This window comes from Trachypithecus francoisi, unplaced genomic scaffold (assembly GCF_009764315.1).
Source record: "Trachypithecus francoisi isolate TF-2019V2 unplaced genomic scaffold, Tfra_2.0 Lachesis_group2, whole genome shotgun sequence".
NCBI lineage: Eukaryota > Metazoa > Chordata > Mammalia > Primates > Cercopithecidae > Trachypithecus > Trachypithecus francoisi.
In genome coordinates, this window is record NW_022681465.1 from 130017550 (window position 1) to 130037892 (window position 20343).

A 20343-nucleotide genomic window follows, 5' to 3' on the forward strand; every position below is an offset into this window, starting at 1 on the left:
AAAAACAAAAGTGAAATACGGTTTTGTTTTCTTGTAGAATTAGCAATGGAATGTTTTGAAAAAGGATTTAAGGGGGAAAAAAAGAACAGAACACTGCAATTGGCTTTAGGTGCATCTAATTTGAAAGTGATTAACTCTGCCTGAGGTGGTAGACACCTGGAGCTTTGAAAAACCATCGTATGTCCAAGTCCTTCAAGTTTTGGAGACCCCTTGATACACAACACAAAGCAGATTAAAGTTTATATTTCCTATGTTGAATTCATCATGTATAATTATAGGGATGGTATTACATATTATAGACATTTAATTAAATGTTAATTTCAACATTAAAGTTTTTTTTTTAATTTAGAGTCAATATGTACATTTTTTTAGAATTTCAAGAGTTTTGGTAGTGCCTCAAAAGACTTCTTAACCCTAGGATCCCTAACTATGGCATGTAAGTGGATACACAGTTCTGGTAAAGGAGCATTGGGAAAGGCCTTTGAGGTATGTGACCCACATTCCTGAAAACTCCATTTTACACATTGGATTAGCTATCTTTGGCCATCTGTGAATGGCCATCCCTAAGAAATCAACCTGATAGGGATTTTGAGAAATTATTGCTCAGACTTTGTAATGTTCTTGTTTGTACATCAGTTTTGCTCATTGATAAGGTATACCTCTTCTCCCCGCTTTGGGCTCTGAATAGCTGTTGGTAAAAAGAACTTCCTCCCCATTTGATCCTTTTCTAGCATAAAGGATGTGGTGCTTTATTTCTGCCGAGACAGCATATGAATATAATTAGCATCCCCACAGTGTCAGAGCTTAGGTAATTTCCTCATATAACAATTATACCTCCATTGGAAGCATCACTAATTTCATCTTGTACTCTGAGGCATACTTTTCTTTCTATGCTCTCAAAGATCGATTAATCTGAGGTAGTGCTCCTTTAAAAGATGCCCAGTAACTCAATTCTCAAAATTTCCTATTAGTCATTTGACTGTTAAAGTGCAGAGATCCTCTGAATGGGCTGAGGTTTCATTTCTATTATATTAACTCAGCGAATAAGACAAGCTTAGAATGTACAGTAGACAAATATACTGGAGTTTCATTTACCAAGTCACAGTTGTCAGGAAGGGCCTGAGCCCTTTAACTTTTTAAACAATAAACTGTGTGATCTCAGAGCTGTTAATTTTTGCTGCTGTTTCCTCACATATAAAATGGGGATAAAAGTGATGAACATTTTTACAGGTATATTTTGAGGATTAAATAAGTTGCAATAGAGAAAGGATTTGGAAGAGTGACACATTGGTCTTATTTTATTATTAATATTGCATTTTTAGTTAAATAATCTAAATTGATTTCTATATCATAAGGGTTAATGTGGCTGATAATTTTACAGAAACTTATGTATAGAATTAGTTATACTTGCTGAAGGAGAAAGTGGACTCAGTAGACATGTAATTTGCACTTCTAATTCTGCACAGTAAAACCTCATTAAGTCATAAATCCATAACATGGAATTTATGGTAATTTAGGAGAAATTTCTTTTCTAGTACCTATGAAGGCAAGGCTTGCCAGACAAATAATAAAGGGCATTTTTAATAAGCATAAGGGAAAATACTTAAAAAAATTAAACTACTATAGACATATCATTTCATACATAAAATAAATAAGACAACATTTATATATGATACATGAAAAGGTTATTTAAAAGAGTTCTTATATGTATATTACAGTAGGCTCAGAAAGTCATATATTTGACAATTTGTTAGTAATTGGAAAGTCTGTGCTATTGTATATGCTGACAGTACTAGGCATATATTATCTTTCTACATGCTATTTCTTTCTTCCTACCCTTTAATATTACTGAAATTTCTGCACAGTGTTTCAAAAGACCCCAATCAATATTCGGAGCTAAGAGATCTTTTATTCATTTATTTAAAGAATTATGAATTCAAAAGTTTAAATGATTAGGCAAAATAATACACATTCCATTAGAACCTTCTTCAAAATCATCATTCTGCTGCTTCACCAGCAGCAGTAAGGCAGGGAGAGCTACCTGGCACCTGTGGACATATTTCATACCTGTTTGCTAACAGATGAAAGGCTATGATATGAAGTATCTCATTACTATTCCCCCCAGAAAATGAATTGTATCGGTTTTTAGAAAGAGGATCATGGTGACAGAAGGACAGAGTGACTTACTTTTGAACTGTGTACTATAAACTGTAATACCTGTTCTAAAATGCAAAATCTTTGTAAGCGATTTAATACAGTGAACTAGTCCTTCCTTTATCAGAATATTCTGTTTCCTTGGCTGTGATCACACTGCACTCATTTTCTTTCTACCTTCAGTGTCAATGTTAATTTGACCCTTCTGGTGGCTGCAACTGTCCTTTACCAGAAGTTTCTCTTCTCGACCTTCCAGTCTTCCCACTCTGTTCATTCTTTATATACTTTTGTAATATAAGTGGATTACATCTTCAGGATCATCAAATATATACTCATTCATTCAAAACATACGTGTTAGATGTCTATTATGGGAACTAGTTACTGTGATACGACAATGACCAAGTCGACAAAAATCACAATTTTTTAAAACTTTCTTTGCATGAAGGAAGATGGATATAAAATGGGTAAAATATAGTTATAATTACACAGTTATGAATTATACAGAGAAAAAGTAAGTAAAGAAAGGGAAATATACTACCAAGATGGAACATGGAGATTTTTCATTGGCCCCAGCCCAGCCCTTGGTTCTGAGCTTCAGGTGCATTTACCAAAATGTCTAGTGTACCTTGGATGGCTAGCAGGTACCCTGAACTCAGCACGACCCAAACAAAATGTATCACCCTCATCAACTTTCTTCTGCCACCACCACCGAGTTCCTCAAGCCAGAAATGTATGAGTCATGCCTGAATCCTTCTTTTCCCTCATTCTCCACATTACATCTGTCACAAAGTTTAGCCACTTTCTCCACATGGCTGTGGTCACTTCTCTTCATCTTCACTGTCATTGTTATATTTCAGACCAATATCACCTCTCACCTGGATTCTTGCAATAGCTTCCTAACAGATCCCCTACAGCCATTATCATCTTCCTCCAGTGTGATTAAAACTCATCCTGTCAGCCCTCTGCTTCAACCTATCATTGGTCTGTAATTTTCAACTGTGTCCACAGCCATTCTTGCCCTTGTCCTCTAGTCTGACTGTTTTTCCTTCATTCTTCATTCATGCCATCCTCTTTTGACTCAGGATATTTGTACATACTGTTTTCTCAGTCTGGAACTTTCTTCCCACAATCCTTCATCAGGCTGGCATAGGTTTGAAATTTCCACCAAAGCATGATTTCATCAGAAAAAAAGCTTTTCCCAAATCCTCAAATTGAGTTATCTGCACCAATTATGAATTCCATAATCTCCTATCTTTCCCAATTTATGTATTATACATATAATAAATTCTATGATGGCTCTTGGCTCCTTCCTACACTACAGTGTAAAATCCAAGAGGATAAGGACCACATGTTTGCTTTTTCCACACCACATCCCGCAGTACTTGTCAAGTAATTTTGAAAAAGATTAGGAGACTGTTACATATTTACTGAATAATGTTTCCATATTATGTTAAAGGCTAATGGGAGATGGTTGGTGACTTTTTAAATTTGTATTTATATGTTTCATACTGAGATGATTTTGAAACATGACCTGTTAAGAGTACTTACATTTTGCCTTCTCACTCATTTGGGATCATGGAGGATACTCTTCAGCAACTAACACATCTCCAGATTCCACGTTATTGTTCTTGTTTTGCATCTTCTGTGGCAGTATTGTCAGCAAAGTCGTCCAGATAGCTGGCCAGTGTTGCTCCTGTTGTATGACTGAGACTCACTTTAGGTGTAGATTGACCTTAGTTTTGTAACTAGTAGAAATGTTTTTTGTTTGTTTGTTTGTTTGTTTTTGAGACAGAGTCTCACTCTCGCCAGGCTGGAGTGCAGTGGCACCACCTTGGCTGACTACAACCTCCGCCTCCTGGGTTCAAGCAATTCTCCTGCCTCAGCCTGCAGAGTAGCTGGGACTACAGTTGTGTGCCACCATGCCTGGCTAAGTTTTTTTTTTTTTTTTTTTTTTTTAGTAGAGACAGGGTTTCACCATGTTAGCCAGGATGGTCTGTTCTCCTGACCTTGTGATCCGCCCACCTTGGCCTCCCAAAGTGCTGGGATTACAGGCATGAGCCACCGTGCCCAGCCAGAAATGTATTTGTAATTAAATTACTTACTGTTGTTGGTAAAGGATATCCCTGAGATGTTATTACATAGAGAAAACATATTCTTTCATCTTTTCTCTGTTTAACTGCTGCTTGAATTTTTAATACATCTTCTTCTTCACCCTTCCTTAATTCCCATGAAATGGTTGCTCCTTTATTATCAGGCTAACTTATAATAATGGCACCAATCAAGCAAGAGAAATAAATAAAGGGTATTCACATAGGAAGAGAGGAAGTTAAATTGTCTCTGTTTGCAGATGACATGATTGTCTATTTAGAAAACCCCATCATCTTGGCCCCAAATCTACTTAAGCTGATAAGCAACTTCAGCAAAGTTTCAGGATACAAAATCGATGTGCAAAAATCACAAGCATTCCTATACACCAATAATAGACAAACAGAGAGCCAAATCATGAGTGAACTCCCATTCACAATTGCTGCAAAGAGAATAATATACCTAGAAATACAACTTACCTCTTCAAGGAGAACTACAAACCACTGCTAAAGGAAATAAGAGAGGACACAAACAAATGGAAAAACATTCCATGCTCATAGATAGGATGAATCAATATGGTGAAAATGGCCATACTACCCAAAGTAATTTATAGATCCAATATTATCCCCACCAAGCTACTATTGACTTTCTTCACACAATTACAAAAAACTACTTTAAATTTCATATGGAACCCAAAAAAGAGCCCATATAACCAAGACTGTCCTAAACAAAATGAACAAAGCTGGTGACATCACGCTACCTGACTTCAAACTATTCTACAAGGCTACAGTAACCAAAGCAGCATGATACTGGTACCAAAATAGATATATAGACAAATGAAACATAATAGAGGCCTCAGAAATAATGCCACACATCTACAACCATCTGATCTTTGACAAACCTAACAAAAACAAGCAATGGGGAAAGGATTCCCTATTTAATAAATGGTGTTGGGAAAATTGGCTAGCCAAATGCAGAAAACTGAAACTGGACCCCTTCCTTACACCTTACTCAAAAATTAACTCAAGATGGATTAAAGACTTACATGTAAGACTTAAGACCATAAAAACCCTAGAAGAAAACCTAGACAATACCATTCAGGACACAGGCATGGGCAAAGACTTCACGATTGAAATACTAAAAGCAATGGCAACAAAAGCAAAAAATGACAAATGGTGTCCAATTAAACTAAATAGCTTCTGCACAGTAAAATAAACTATCATCAGAGTGAACAGGTAACCTACAGAATGGAAGAAAATTTTTGCAATCTATACATCGGACAAAAGACTAATATCCAGGATCTACAAGGAACTTAAACAAATTCACCAGAAAAACACAAACAACCCCATCAAAAAGTAGGCAAGGAATATGAATAGACACTTCTCAAAAGAAGACATTTATGTAGCCAACAAACATACGAAAAAAAGCTCAACATCACTGGTCATTAGAGAAATGCAAATCAAAACCACAATGAGACACCATTTCATGCCAATTAGAATGGCGATCATTAAAAAGTCAGGAAACAACAGATGCTGGAGAGGATATGGAGGAATAGGAATGTTTTTACACTGTTGGTGGGAGTGTAAATTAGTTCAACCATTCTGGAAGACAGTGTGGCAATTCTAGATTCTAGAAGAATCTAGAACCAGAAATACCATTTGACCCAGCAATCCCATTACTGGGTATATACCCAAAGGATTATAAATCATTCTACCATAAAGACACATGCACACCTATGTTTATTGCTGCACTATTCACAATAGCAAAATCTTGGAACCCACGCAAATGCCCATCAATAAATGTGGCACATATACACCATGGAATACTATGCAGCCATAAAAAAGTATGAGTTCATGTCCTTTGCAGGGTCATGGATGAAGCTGGAAACCATCATTCTTAGCAAACTAACACAGGAACCGAAAACCAAACACTGCATGTTCTCACTCGTAAGTGGATGTTCAACAATGAGAACACATGGACACAGGCAGGGGAACATCACACACCAGAGCCTGTCAGGGGCTGGGGGGCTAGGGGAGGGATAGCATTAGGAGAAATACCTAAAATAGATGATGGGTTGATGGGTGCAGCAAACCACCGTGGCAGGTGTATACCTTTGTAACAAACCTACACATTCTGCACATGTATCCTAGAACTTAAAGTACATCTAATATAATAATAATAATAATAATAATAATAATAATGGCACCAAATCTATATCTATTCAGTCTTTATACCTGACTGCCACTAAACCTTCTTTGTTTTCCTGTTCCTTCATTATGGCTTATTCATTAAAACACTACTAATAATCACAGCCAAATACTATACATGTATTTACTTCATTCTAGAACAATCCAATGGAGAGGGTATTCTTTTCCTTCTCAGTTTTCCAGAAGAGGAAACTGAGGCTTAGAGTGACTTTCCTAAGTTTTAAATGACTTTCCTAAGTTACAAAGTTACTAAGTATTTCACCTGGGTTTTGAACCCAAATATTTACCTCCAGTTCTTTTATGCTCTCAGTTTACACTACACTATTTTACACGCTGAGATGCAAGCTACTTTCGTTTTAACTCTTTGCCCCTCTCTTCCTTAATTTTCTGTATATAGTAGACCTTTAATACAAACTTGTTTCATCACTCCCTGGGCCATTATTATTATCATCATCATTATAGATGGGTGACAGTATTTGTGGTTTGTTCTGGCTACTGAATTTTGTTCTTTCAACCCAAACTGAAGCTAGCCTAGGTAGAAGGGGCTGATGCTGCAGAAAGAACAACGTGGGTAACTAAAGGTCAGAAGGAAAACCCTATTTTGAGATGTGTTAGAGGTTCGAGGGCAAGGGGAGCATTTTAGGGCTTCATCATTTGGTTACTTGGGACTAAACTGCTTTGGGAACCTTCTGGACATCATGTTGATAATATCCTAACCTCCCCCCCCACCCGTCGCTCCCCCCGCGCCGCCCACCCATCATTCTACTCAGCTGGTGCAAAGGATTCTCACTGTGTATAGGAGTAAAGAGAAAGGAAAATCAGCAGTTTTCCTTGGCCATAGTTCTACATTCTGAGGTAACGCTAAACCCAAGTAACTACAGATGGGAGACTTACAGACCTTCCTCCCTCCACCCTCGTGTGTATGTGTGTGTGAGTACGCGCTCGTATGTCTTTGGATGGACTCCTATGAGCCTGGGAGTCTAGTAGAGCGCCTCGCGGCATATCAGCACTGTGTTCACGGTGCTGGGCTTTACCTGTTTCTAACCTAGAAACTCCTTTGGTCGGTGAAGGAACTCAGCTTTCTCTTCCTGTTTATCATCCAACCTAGAGGAACTGTCGGATTCCCCCTTTCACAGCCCTCCCGCCTCCACACTTCCCCTGGAGTCATCCCCACAAGCTGCCCCCAAATGACCCTCTGACCAATGTGGGGGAGGGGAAAGGTTATCAGAAGGTAAGTGGGTCAAGAGTGCAGCACGGAATCGGACCCTGAGAAGCCCCCAGGGCTACAGGGACCGCAAACCTGTGGAGCTACACCCGCCACCTGCCGCCAACTCTGCGGGCCGGCGACCCCTCCTCTCCGGAGGCAGTGGCCAGGACTAGCTGGTGCGGTCCGCGCGCAACTCCACCCGCAGCCGCCGCGGGCTCCGCGGGCGCCGGGAGCTTGACCCGCCGCAGCAAAGCACTGGCAGCGGGCAAGGTCGCTGACTCAGGAGACTCCGGAATCTCGGCCGGCTAGTTCACTGGTTAGGAACGCTGACTCTGAAATCCAACCCTGGTTTCACCTCATGCCATCTGAGTGACCTTGGGCAATCTCCTTGGCTTCAGTGCGCCAGTTTCTAAATCTATAAAATGGGGACGCTGAAGTGATAGTTAAACGCTAGAACTGTTGCCAGAATTAATGAATGTAGCGCTATAGCACGCAGTGGGCACTCACTTAATAGTGACCATGATTGGCAGCAGCATTGAGAGGCTAAGCATTGGGGTCCAGAATAGAGATTTGAGCTCTGGCCTTTCCAGTTCTTCACCCAGGGTGGGGTTGGGGGAGGGGTAGCGGGAGCAACTACTCTACCCGCCTCTTCCCCAGTTCCAAGATAAACTCAGGAGTACCCGGAGAGCCAATAGTTAGGACTCGGGTTCCTTCGGACGGCCCTATGTCCCCAGACTCGTAGCACCTCATGCCGCCCGTGGTTCCTCTCTTTCCCGAGAGCGGAGGGAAGACTTCTTTTGTGAATTGAGTATCTCCCTCCCCCAATTCCCCACCTCAAGCTTGCTGCCTCCTCCGGGTCCCGGCGGCCACGGCGAGGCGGCCTGAGCTTCGGGAGGAAGGGAAGAGCAGCCTCTGGGTGTACGAGTCCCCTGGGCCCGGGGAAGGGAAGAAGAGGACGAGGTGGCGCGGAGACCGCGGGAGAACACAGTGCCTCCGGAGGTGGGGGGGCTCTTCCTCATTTTGCCTGCCTTTTAGGGACCGCCCGGGCTTCTTGTATCCAGAGGTACAGCCCCTGAACCGCCGGGAGTCCCTGTCCCCTGCCCGGGCCGAGAGGCCGGGGGCACCAGCTCCGCACGCGGCCGGAGTGGGCGGCGAGCGCGGGCCCGCGAGGTAAGGAGGGATGGCGGAAGGGGAGTGCGCCTACACGTGTGTGCGCGCGGGTGCGCGCAGCGGAGGGGGCGCGGGGTCCCGGCCGGGGCGCGTCCCACCCGGCCACCTGCCCTTCCTGAGCTGTGCCGTCGCCCACGCCCTCCAGTCCCCCGCACCTGTGCTAGGGCGCTCGTCACCCGCATCTCTCACGCCTCCACGTCCCATCTCCCCCTCATCCAAACCCCACCCTGCCCACTAATAATTCCCACTGCAGAATCAGACCGAAACCTGGAGAGACAGCGTTGCCTTTCTGCTCCCCTCGCCCCCCTCCCCTCCTGCTATAAATAACCCCGACTATCGGGTCAGGAACGTCACACGGCGAGAAAACAGGACCCCGAGGTTTTCTTCTCTGGCAATAGGGGGCAAAGGGTGAGGAGAGGAGAAAGAAATCGCTCGTGAGTAGTGAAGAAAAGATTGCTCTTTGACTACTAGAAGAGACCAGCCATTATTTTATTCTTCTTTTCTCTCCCTTTCTTCCTTTTTTTATTTTTCCGTGCCTTTCTTATTCTGTACCCGCCTTCCCAACCCCCCGCCCCAAATCCAACGGGTTGCACAGCATTCCTCCCATTGGTTTTTTCCCTCCCTCCCTCTTCAACTCCCAACGCCCCCTCCCCCCTCCTCCCACCCGCCGCACATCCCCCGCGCCCCCCCCCCCCCCACCATCCCTGTCTGGCCCCAGGCAGGGCATGCTGTTTGCCAAGGAAATAAAGTTCAAACTCCTTTGCCCCTGTGTCCGGCTGAGACCAGAAATGGGCTTACCGGCACCCATCTTCCGCTGGCACCCCACACCTGCTCTCCTCTAATTTTCTAATCTGGTTTTGCATATTTAAAAGAACACACACACACACACCCCAAAAACCCACAACCCGCTAGGTGCAAAACTGCCTCCTGCAACTACCGAAACTTACCAGACGCTGTAGTTATTTTGTCTTAACGAAAGGATAACAACAAAAATTTTATTCTGGATGCTGCTGTGGGGTGACTTTTCTGTATTATTCAAATATGTATGTATTATACATATATGAGCTTTTCCTTTTTTCCTTTTAATTTTTTTTTTTAAACAAGGAAATCTGCTCGATCCCCGGCAGCCGCCGCTTCCCCTTTGATGTTTTGGTACGCCGTGCGCATGCGCCTCACATTAGAATTACTGCACTGGGCAGACTAAGTTGGATCTCCTCTCTTCAGTGAAACCCTCAATTCCATCAAAAACTAAAGGGATGTGGAGAGTCCGGAAAAGGGGCTACTTTGGGATTTGGTCCTTCCCTTTAATAATCGCCGCTGTCTGTGCGCAGAGGTAAGTGTGCCCAGCGTTTCTTTTCTCCGTTCTCACTTTGAAGGGTTCTGTCTGCATACCTCTGAGCAGGAAAATGTAGTAGGGATCTGATGCTGAAAACGCTGTGCCTGCTTCCTTATTGATGCCTGCTTATTTTCATTTCTTTCTTTAGTGTCAATGACCCTAGTAATATGTCGCTGGTTAAAGAGACGGTGGATAGACTCCTGAAAGGCTATGACATTCGTCTGAGACCAGATTTTGGAGGTAATGGGGTTGCCTTGCAAATAAGAAAGAGTCCAGCTACAGCTGAAGCTGTCTTTTGAGCTTTGTGCGCGCTCTCTTCCCTCTCCCTAGTTGTGGGTGCATGTGCTGTACTGAATGTGTCTCTATTTTACCATATTGAGAAACTGATCAAAACTTAAGCTGGATTGTTACTACCCAGCACTAGCGTGGTCTTTCAATGAGACCTAGTGTGTACTCAAATTTGGTGACTGCTATCTTTCAGCTTCACTGTTATGAATCCTTTGCTTCCCTGTCTTTGCTTTGTTGAGATACCAACCTCTTAAGTTTAGTAAATGATGTGCCGAGAGAACCAGGCTTACAGAAGGCCACCGTGAACATTTTTTAGGACAATATGTGCAGGCAGTTGGTTGAGACGTGGCATTAACCCCCTGTGCCTGCCTACTTTGGAAGAGTTCTTCTGGCCATGGTTACCGTGGCTCATGTCTGGATATAATCCACTCCTCCCAGCCTCACAGAAGTGGGGAGGACTGGGGAATGGGAGGGTAGGGAGAAAATGGGAGGGTTAGAGAGGGTAGGGGAAAGAAGAACCTCTCTCTGCTTGCAGCCCTAGGTATGCTGATAGACTTATTTAATATTGCTTCAGACTTTTATGAAGCTCAAAGAGTTAAAACCTGTGCACAGAAGGGGGTGGGAAAGACTGAGGAGGAGGGGGTTTCGCGCAAAATATAAAAATCCCTTAGGCTAGAAGGATTCTTGTGCTTCTGTGAGTTGTGTGCATTCACTTGCTGAGACATATGCATATGTAGACAGAGCTGGAATCCCTTGTTCACAACATACGTGCGTGCATATTCAATACAGCATTGCTTAGACGAGTGTGTGCCTGCTACTTTTTTTTTTTTTTTTAACAAAAAAGCAGAGAATTGAAAAATTTGAGAGTGAGTAGTGCAGAAGGGTTTGTGGTAGAGTGTCTTATGCCCAGGGATAACTCTTGCTGAGAATGAATGAAGTTCAAAGAAATCACGTGGCTGGCCATCTTGCTTTGCAGGTCCCCCCGTGGCTGTGGGAATGAACATTGACATTGCCAGCATCGATATGGTTTCTGAAGTCAATATGGTGAGTATTGATGTTTATGACTACTTCTTTGCAGACTTTCGTTTGGGGACAGGAAGGAGAAATGAGCCAGCTATTGGGGGTGGGGGTGTGCCTGGGTATGTGTATGAGGTGGGGATGAGGGCGTGGAATTTCACCCTAGAATCCCCTGTGTTGAGGTTAGAGAGTTGGCTCTTTCTGGTCCCTAACGATTTTTTCAACCTGGTTCAGATACTTGGAGTAAAATGCATCACACATTCATGTGTAAAACACAGTCACGTGCCGGAGACCCCCTACAGAAGCCTTATCTCTGAAGGCTCAGAAATAAACACAGTTCATCAAGTGATTTTCTGGATTTGATGTGGGCTCATGGGAAGAGGGGAGAGTTTTGATTTGACATTTAATGGAGAATATAGCTTACAAACAAAACTGTAATAAAGGCCCTGGAATACGGACGCCCACTTGTTGCTTTCAAAGATAACTGTTTACAGTTAGTGGCAAGCCCCCATCCCCCATTCCTGCCCCAGCTCCTTTGCTTGCTGCTTCCTTTAACCCCTCCTGTCCACCAAAATAAAGATTGGCCACCCTGTTTCTAAAAGGTAGGCTCAGACCCATGTGTCATCCCTGTTCACTTCAGCAATTCATTCACCACATGTCTTAAGCTTGTACAGTTAATTGACAGCAGTACTCCTCAGTGGCTGCCTCCTTGGACTTGGGGCAAGTGCTAAGAGGAAAAAGCCTGTGTTCCTAACTAGGAAACACGTGTTGGGGGGTTTGCTTCAATCAGGAGCTCCCCCTGCTGCCCATATTAGAACACTGCAGACATGCAATAAAATGACAAGTGTCCCAGACGCCCCCACATACTTGGGGGCATTCCTCCAGTGACTTTTCTACTCTGTGTTTTTAAAATCCCATGCTTTGGAAAAGTCCCTCTAAATAGGCCACATTTTAATGTAAAATTCCAGTGTTACTTTCAGTCCTGATAGCACCCAGCACATTTCAGAAGGTTGAGTTTTGACATAGTTCTGTCTAGAAATTGGACGCATTATTAAAGAAGGGGGTATAGTATATAAGCTTTTATGCAAAACATTTCTAAGCCACCCCTCAGGAGTTGGAAATTAGTTCTTAACATAATACAAATTTCCGTATTCCCAGAATTCAAACAAGAAGAAGCTCAGTAACCAGCATAGTCCTTACACACTGTCCAAAGATAAGAGATAAACCCGAGATTTCACAAGATTCTGAAGCAAATGAATACTATGCTTATACCTTATGAGTACGCAAGGGAATTCAGCTATTTCTGAAGTGTTTTAATGACAGGAACCTTCTCATGTTCTAATTTGGGGAAGTTTTTATCACATGCAATATAAACGCAGACTAAAGACAATATTGGATGTTTCAGAATCATAGATTTCCCTCACATTATGAAAATCTGTGTGGTTACAGAATGTTTCTTGGGATAGTATTTAATTTCTCAGATATATGAATATTCACTTTTGGTGAATTTGAAAGTTCTTTCATCAGTTTACGTTTTGAGCTTCAGCATAAAAATAAAAGATGTCCTAATGTGGGTACCTTCCTATGTCTCAGGAATTTGAATCTAAATTATGCTGTTTAAAACAAAGTAATATAGAAATCAGGTGTGATTCTGTGCATCCTACACGTGATTGATTCAGACTCCTCTCTTTTGCATTTTGCTTTTTTTATGCTCTTCTGTCAGTCCCAAGTCTTATTTTACCACCACCTCCTTCTTTAGAGCATCACTAAATGAGATTTTGTGAAATGTATCAAGAAAAATTTAGAACTGAAAGAGATAATCATGAGATGACTAGAGGTTGCTGCAATAGGTTAGCTAATAACTTAGAGGTATTATATCCTAACACTGTTTAGAGTGATAGAATTTTTATTTTTCTTTCCTTTAAGTTCTATTCATTTTTTTGTCTACATGCAACATTTTGGAGAGATATCTGAGGTGGAAACAATGCCAAGACCTGCTAGTCAAAATATAGATCCAGCTAAGGCAAGGTGTCATCACTTAAAGCTATTTACTGTTGCTGAAAAATCATGAGATGTTGAAAGTGCAAAAACGAATGTCAGGTTGTAAATGGGACAACATTGCAACATTAATGATTAGAACCAAGTGTTGAAAATTCCAAGCCAGATTCCTTACTCAGCCTTATGCTACACCCATGGATTTGTCCAGCTAGATTGTGACTTGTTGAAAAATTAACATTTATTTCAGCTGGCAATCTTAATAACCTAAAATTATCTTCAAAGAAAAATTTGTTGTGATGTTTGTTGTTATTTTTTAAAGATGATTATTTGTTTTGAAGCAACAGATGGGAAATTCCATCACTGGTATCTAAATAAGAGATGTTTATGGTGTGTTGTCCCCTGTATGTAGGTCTGAGTGTTAGTGCCTTTTGATTAGCTTCAGGTCTGAAAGGATGGTTGATTGGTTCCTTAAATGAAACTTCAAAATTGATTTAACAGACACATTTTTTCCTCATTATCCTTTGTGGACTGCAATCTCTGATAATTGTAACTTTCTCTTTTTATAGCATGTCTTCCTTTGAAGAATAGTAGGGAACGAGACCATTTAAATTGTCATTGACTCATTTGTACTGTACAAATAAATGCCCATGTCGGTGTGATGCTCCTTGTAAATCACAATGATAGAAAGACCCAAAAGTGAATCAGGAGTCTCAGATGTGAGTTCCACTTCTGATGCTTAGTCATCCTGAGGATATTCACAGATAGACTGGGCTCACTTTACTCATTCATTAAAGGAGAGTAATAGTCCCATTTTACCTATCTTGGGTGAATACCAGAGTATAGATATACCTTGTTTTATTCTACTTTGCTTTATTGTGCCTTGCAAACATTGCATTTTTGTAAATTGAAGGTTTGTGGCAACCTTGAAATGAGCAAGTCTATAAGGAGCCTGTTTCTCTAGTAGCATGTGTTTACTTTGTGTCTCTGTGTCACATTTTGGTAATTCTCACAATATTTCAATTTGTTTCATTATTATTATATCTGTTGTGGTGATCAGTGATCTCTGATGTTACTATTGCAGTTGTTTGGGGGCACCATGAACTGCACTGATGCAAGGCAGCAAATTTAAAGGATAAATGTTGTATGTGTTCTGACAGTTCCACCAATGGGCCATTCCCCTGTCTGTCACCCTCTTTGTGAGCCTCCCTATTCCCTGAGACACATCCATATGGAAATTGGGCCAATTAACCGCAGTACAATGAGAGTTGCACATCTCTCACTTTAAATCAAAAGCTAGAAATGATTAAGATCAGTGAGGAAAGTGTGTCAAAAGCTGGGACAGACAGATAGCTAGGTCTCTTGCTCCAAACAGCCAAGTTTTGAATGCAAAGGAGGAGTCTATGAAGGAAATCAAAAGTGGTAGTCCAGTGAACACATGAAAAATAAGAAAGTGGAACAGGCTTATTGATGATATGGAGAAAGTTTTAGTGCTCTTGATAGAAGATCAAATTAGTCACAACATTCCCTTAGAGACAAAGCCAGATTACCAGAACAAGGCCCTAACTGTATTTGATTCTATGAAGGCTTAGGAGATGCAGAAGAAAAGTTGGAAGCTAGCAGAGGCTGCTTTAGGATGTTTATGGAAACAAGCTGTCTTCATAACATAAAAGTGCAAGGTGTATCAGCAAATGCTGATGGAGAAGGTACAACAATTTATGCAGACAATCTAAGATAATCGATGAAGATGGCTGGCTATTCTGCACAACAGACTTTATTAGATAAGAGAGTCTTCTATCAGAGGAAGATGACTTCTAAGACTGTCATAGCTAAAGAGGAGAGGTCAGTGTCTGGCTTCAAAGCTTCAAGGCACAGGTCGACTTCTGTTAGGTGTTAATGCAGCTGGTTGCCTTAAGTTAAAGCCTGTTCATTGACCATTTCCCACATCCTTGGTCCCTTAAGAATGATGCTAAATCTACTCGGCCTGTGCTCTAGAAATGGAAAAACACAGCCCAGATGACAGCATATCTGTTTGCAGCGTGATTTATTGAACATTTTAAGACCACTGTTGAGACTTACTGCTCAGAAAAAAAAGAAAAGATGCTTACTGACTTACTGCTCAATCAGGTGCAACGGCTGATGCCTGTAATTCCAACACTTGAGGAGGCTGAGGCTGGCAAATACCTGGGCCCAGATATTCAAGACCAGCCTGGGCAACATGGCGAAATCCTGTTTCTACAAAAAATACAAAAATTAGCTAGTCATGTTGGCATGTGCCTGTAGTCCCAGCTACTCAGGAGACTGAGGTGGAGGATCACTTGAGCCTGGGTGGCAAAGGTTGCAATGAACTGAGATCACACCACTGCACTGCAACCTGGGTGACAGAGTAACTTGTCTCAAAATAATAATAATAATAATAAGATTAAAATTAGAAAACAAACCAACAACAAAATTAATGGCTGCTCATTGACAATGCACTTATTCGTACATGAGCTCTGATGGAGATGTACAAAGAGATTAATGTTGTTTTCATGCTTGCTAACACAATGTCCATTCTGTAGCCTGTAAATCAAGGAGCAATTTTAACTTTCAAGTCTTATTTAAGAAGTACAATTTGTAAGGCTATACCTGCCATAGACAGTGATTCCTCTGATGAATCTGGGCAAAGTATTGAAAACCTTCTGGAAAGGATTCACCATTCTAGATACCATTAAGAACATTCATGGTTCATGAGAGGAAGTTCAAACAGCAACATTAATAGGAGTTTGGAAGAAATTGATTCCAACTGTCATGAATGACTTTGAGGTGTTCAAGACTTGAGTGGAGGAAGTCACTGCAGATGTAGTGGAAATAGCAAGAGAACTAGAATTAGAAGTGGAGCCTGAAGATGTGATTGAATTGCTGCAATCTCATGATCAAACTTCAATGCACAAGTTGCTTCTTATGGATGAGCAAAGACTGTGGTTTCTTGAGATGGAATCTACTTTTGATGAAGACACTGTGAACATTGTTGAAGCAACAAAGAACTTAGGATATTACATAAACTCATTTGATAAAGTGGCAGCCGGGTTTGAGAGGTTTGACTTCAATTTTGAAAGAATTTCTGCTGTGGATAAAATACTCTCACACAGGATAGCATGCCACAGAGAGATCATTTGTGAAAGGAAGAGTCCATTGATATAGCAAACTTCATTGTTGTCTCATTTTAAGAAATTGTCTCAGCCACCCCAGCATTTAGCAGCCACAACCCTGCTCAATCAGCAGCCATCAACATGGAGCCAAGATGTTCTATCAGCAGTAAGATTACTGCGCTGTGAAGGCTCAGTTGATTGTTAGTATTTTCCAGCAATAAAGTATTTTAAACTTAAGGTATGTACATTTTTAACGTGATGCTATTTCACACTTATTAGATAGAGCATAGTGTAAACATAACTTTTGTATGCACTAAGAAACCAAAAAAATTGTGGGACTCACTTTACTGGGGTATTCACTTTATTGTGGTGATCTGGAACTGAGCCAGCAATATCTTTCTGAGGTATGACTTCATGTAAATTTATTGGTAGTCTATGATCATACTTAATGAAGACATCTCAAGAGACCAAATGTCCACTCCAGCTACTGTCTTAAGTGTGCTTGAGTTGACAATATAGTTTACTAAGTCTCAGTTTTTCTATGTTTTAATTGAGAAGGGACAAATTAACTTGGCTTCCAGCTCAAAGTTCCATGTTTCTCTATTGGATATAAAGAAGTTCCAGGAAAGCTTGAAAATCTAGAAAATCATGATGAAAATGCAGAACTCCTAAATGGCGTGCAGTTGGGAGTTCTTACTGGAAAGCTAGTGGTGGTGTCACAACCATGTGACTTAGGTGACTGTCAGCTCAATAGATCTTTGGAAGAATGTGGTCTCAATTAGAATGCTCCTGAGCAGAAAGCTTGGCCTTGGAATGAAATATTTTTAGATGTCATGTTAAATTGGCAGGAATCTTTTTGTTAAGATTCTTTGATGAAAAGTGCATTTTAAGATTCAAATTTGGCTCTGAGGATTATGGACTGAAATAGCTTCCTCTTCATTTAAAGCAGATTCTTCTCCATCTTAAAACAACACATTTGCCAACCAAAGAGTGAAGCAATATTTCACTTTTGAGGAAAGAGTTCTAGTAAACACATACACAAATTACCTTTTTATGGAATGGCAAATGGAGAAAAGTGCTGCTGTTTTTTAAACAGATGTTTTCTTGCATCACCAGCTGCACAGTTGAAAATTTCATTCAACAAACTTATTTAGCAGCTACTATGATCCAGGCATGTGTTAAGCCTTATGGACAGAGTAGTGAACAAGATCAATCCATCCCTTGACCTCATGAAATATATTATCTAGGTGTTTACTTTTTTTTTTTTTTTTTTTTTGAGACAGTTGTCTTGCTTTGTTGCCCAGGTAGTGCAGTGGTGCAATCTTGGCTCACTGCAATCTTCACCTCTTGGGCTCAAACAATCCTCTCAGCTCAGTCTCCTGAGCAGCTGGGACTACAGGCATGTGCCACCATGCCCAGCTGATTTTTGTAGTTTTAGTAGAGATGGGGTTTCACCATGTTGCCCAGGCTGGTTTCAAACTCCTGAGCTCAAGCAATCTCTCCACCCTCAGTTTCCCAGAGTGCTGGGATTACAGGCATGAGTCACTCTGCCCAGGTAGGTGTTTACTATTCTTATAGTTGCATCAGATTCTTGCTGTATTTATGCCTAGCTTACATCTTTCCTTTTCTGTAAGACTTTTTCTTAGCAGCCAAGTAAGTGCCTCACAGTCTTTGTCTCCTATAAGTTCCTTCATCACTTGTTGATTTTATCATTTTTCTGGGTATTTGGTATTTCAAATGGTTTATATTTTGCATATTTATTCTATCTTCCTCCATCATGTTTATAAATTACATCATGACAAGGTTTTGGTGTCTCTCCCTGTGTGGTTTTGTTTTATATACAAATGGTTGTTTGGATATTTGACCCCTGGTGAATGCCACAAGTATTGAGTGAAAAATTCACTTTTATAGTAGTAATTTATTATTATTTGCTACATGCTGTACTATTTTTGTGGGGAAATAGAGCATAGAATCATAGCCCACAAAGTCAGATATTCATCATTTGGGACAACAAGTGTAGAAAGAATCACAATGTGGGGTCGTGAGTGCTTTGAAAGAGGAAATACACAGGGCATAGTGGGAATTTACTAATGTATTACATGGAAATGAGTCAGGTGAAGAAGGGGGTTAGAAGTGTGTGAATAGATGTTCCGAGCAGAAAGAATAACATAGAGGAGGGTGCGACACAGGATAAATAAATGGTTTTAGGGATTTGGAAGTCATTTTAAAAGCTGGAGTGGGAGTGAGGAAAGGATAGAGTTGGGGTTGAAGCCATAGGTGGGGATCAAATGATGAAGACCATTTTTGTGTCTTGCTCAATAATTGAATATTTGTCCAAAGGCTGTAGGGGCCCATGAAGTGATGTCAGTAGAATTGCATGAACAGATTCAAACCTATGGAAGATGATTCTGAAGTGTAGAGGTGGATTGAAGTGGAGCAAAACTTAAGGTTGGAAGATGAGTTGAAAACCTACTGCAAAATTTCAGGAAGATTTGATGAAGTAAGACAGGAATGCAGAAAAAAAAGATATAAAATTATTGTGTTTATAAGATGAAATTGACAGGACTTGGTGAATCCCATGTTTCTGACAGTATCCTTTACTGATGTAGGGATGACAAGAAGGGCAGTGGGGATCAGGGGGATGAGGCAGATAGTGAGTTCACTTTCGGAAAAGTTGATTTTTTTTTCTATACACATGGAATCTCCACATGGATACAACCAGAAGGTGACTGGAAAATATAGGTGTATAGATCAGGAAGCAGTCATATAGAGAGACAAACTGAGCATTGTCAGCATATAAGTAGTGCTTCTAACGATGTGAATAGATAAAATTTAAATGGAAAAATGCAAAGACAGCTAAAAATAGAAATCTGGTGAGCCCTGTATTTTAGACAGTGGAAGACAGAAAAGGAACTCACAGAAGAGATAAATAAGTAGCAGTCAGAGAGTTAGTATGACATACTCCAGATAATCATGTCTTAAAACCTGAGAGTTTGAGAAGCAAATAGTCAGCTGTGTCAGATGCCACAGTGATCAATTGAAATAAATTGTAAAAAATTTCTCCCAGATAGAGCAACAAGAGTGCACTGATGAAATGTAGCAAGTGGAGTGTCGGTGATTGAAGACTACACTTTTGAGAAGTTTGGTTCTGAAGGGACATAGGGAGAGGGAAATTGCTTTTAAAAAGTCATATATACCTGGGCACAGTGGCTCGCTCCTGTAATCCCAGCACTTTGGGAGGCTAAGGTGGGTGAATCACCTGAGGTCAGGAGTTCAAGACCAGCCTGGCCAACATTACAAAACCCCGTCTCTACTAAAAATACAAAAATTAGCTGGGCGTGGTGGTGCACGTCTGTAATCCCAGCTACTCAGGAGTCTGAGGCAGGGAGAAATGTTGAACCTGAGAGGCGGAGGTTGTAGTGAGCCAAGATCATGCCACTGCACTCCAGCCTGGGCAACAGAGTGAGAGTTATATATAGTTTGATGGAGAAACAGTCTTCAGAAAGGAGTAGGTTGAAGATACAAAGTGGGTAGCAGGACTGGAAACTCAAGGCTTGCCTGAAGACTTATATATTCTCTGTGAACATACTAGACACTTTATATTGAAATTGGCTGCTGTGAAAATAGGTAAGTTAGTTCATTCAGGAAGCATAGAGTAAAGTAGGTGTGAACCCTCCGTGACCACAGACAACCTTAATTCTAAACAAATTATGTCCACACAATTTTGGGCACAATTTTGGCAAGCTGTTGTTT

General features: G+C 41.1%; 1 protein-coding gene across 3 annotated transcripts in view; it reads left to right on the forward strand.

Moving 5' to 3' along the window:
* Window positions 1-8340: 8340 nt before the first annotated feature.
* Window positions 8341-20343, forward strand: part of GABRB2 (gamma-aminobutyric acid type A receptor subunit beta2) — a 262420-nt gene continuing 250417 nt past the window's right edge. Inside the window, exons 1-4 of one of the 3 annotated variants that reach the window (XM_033180384.1) lie at window positions 8341-8823; window positions 9928-10156; window positions 10308-10399; window positions 11424-11491. In XM_033180384.1, the coding sequence (XP_033036275.1) occupies window positions 10080-10156; window positions 10308-10399; window positions 11424-11491 (237 nt within the window). In that variant the 5' untranslated portion in view covers window positions 8341-8823; window positions 9928-10079. Of the gene's footprint in view, window positions 8824-9099; window positions 9258-9927; window positions 10157-10307; window positions 10400-11423; window positions 11492-20343 lie in introns of those variants that run through there. The other 2 variants (XM_033180382.1, XM_033180383.1) reach the window with 2 other exon arrangements.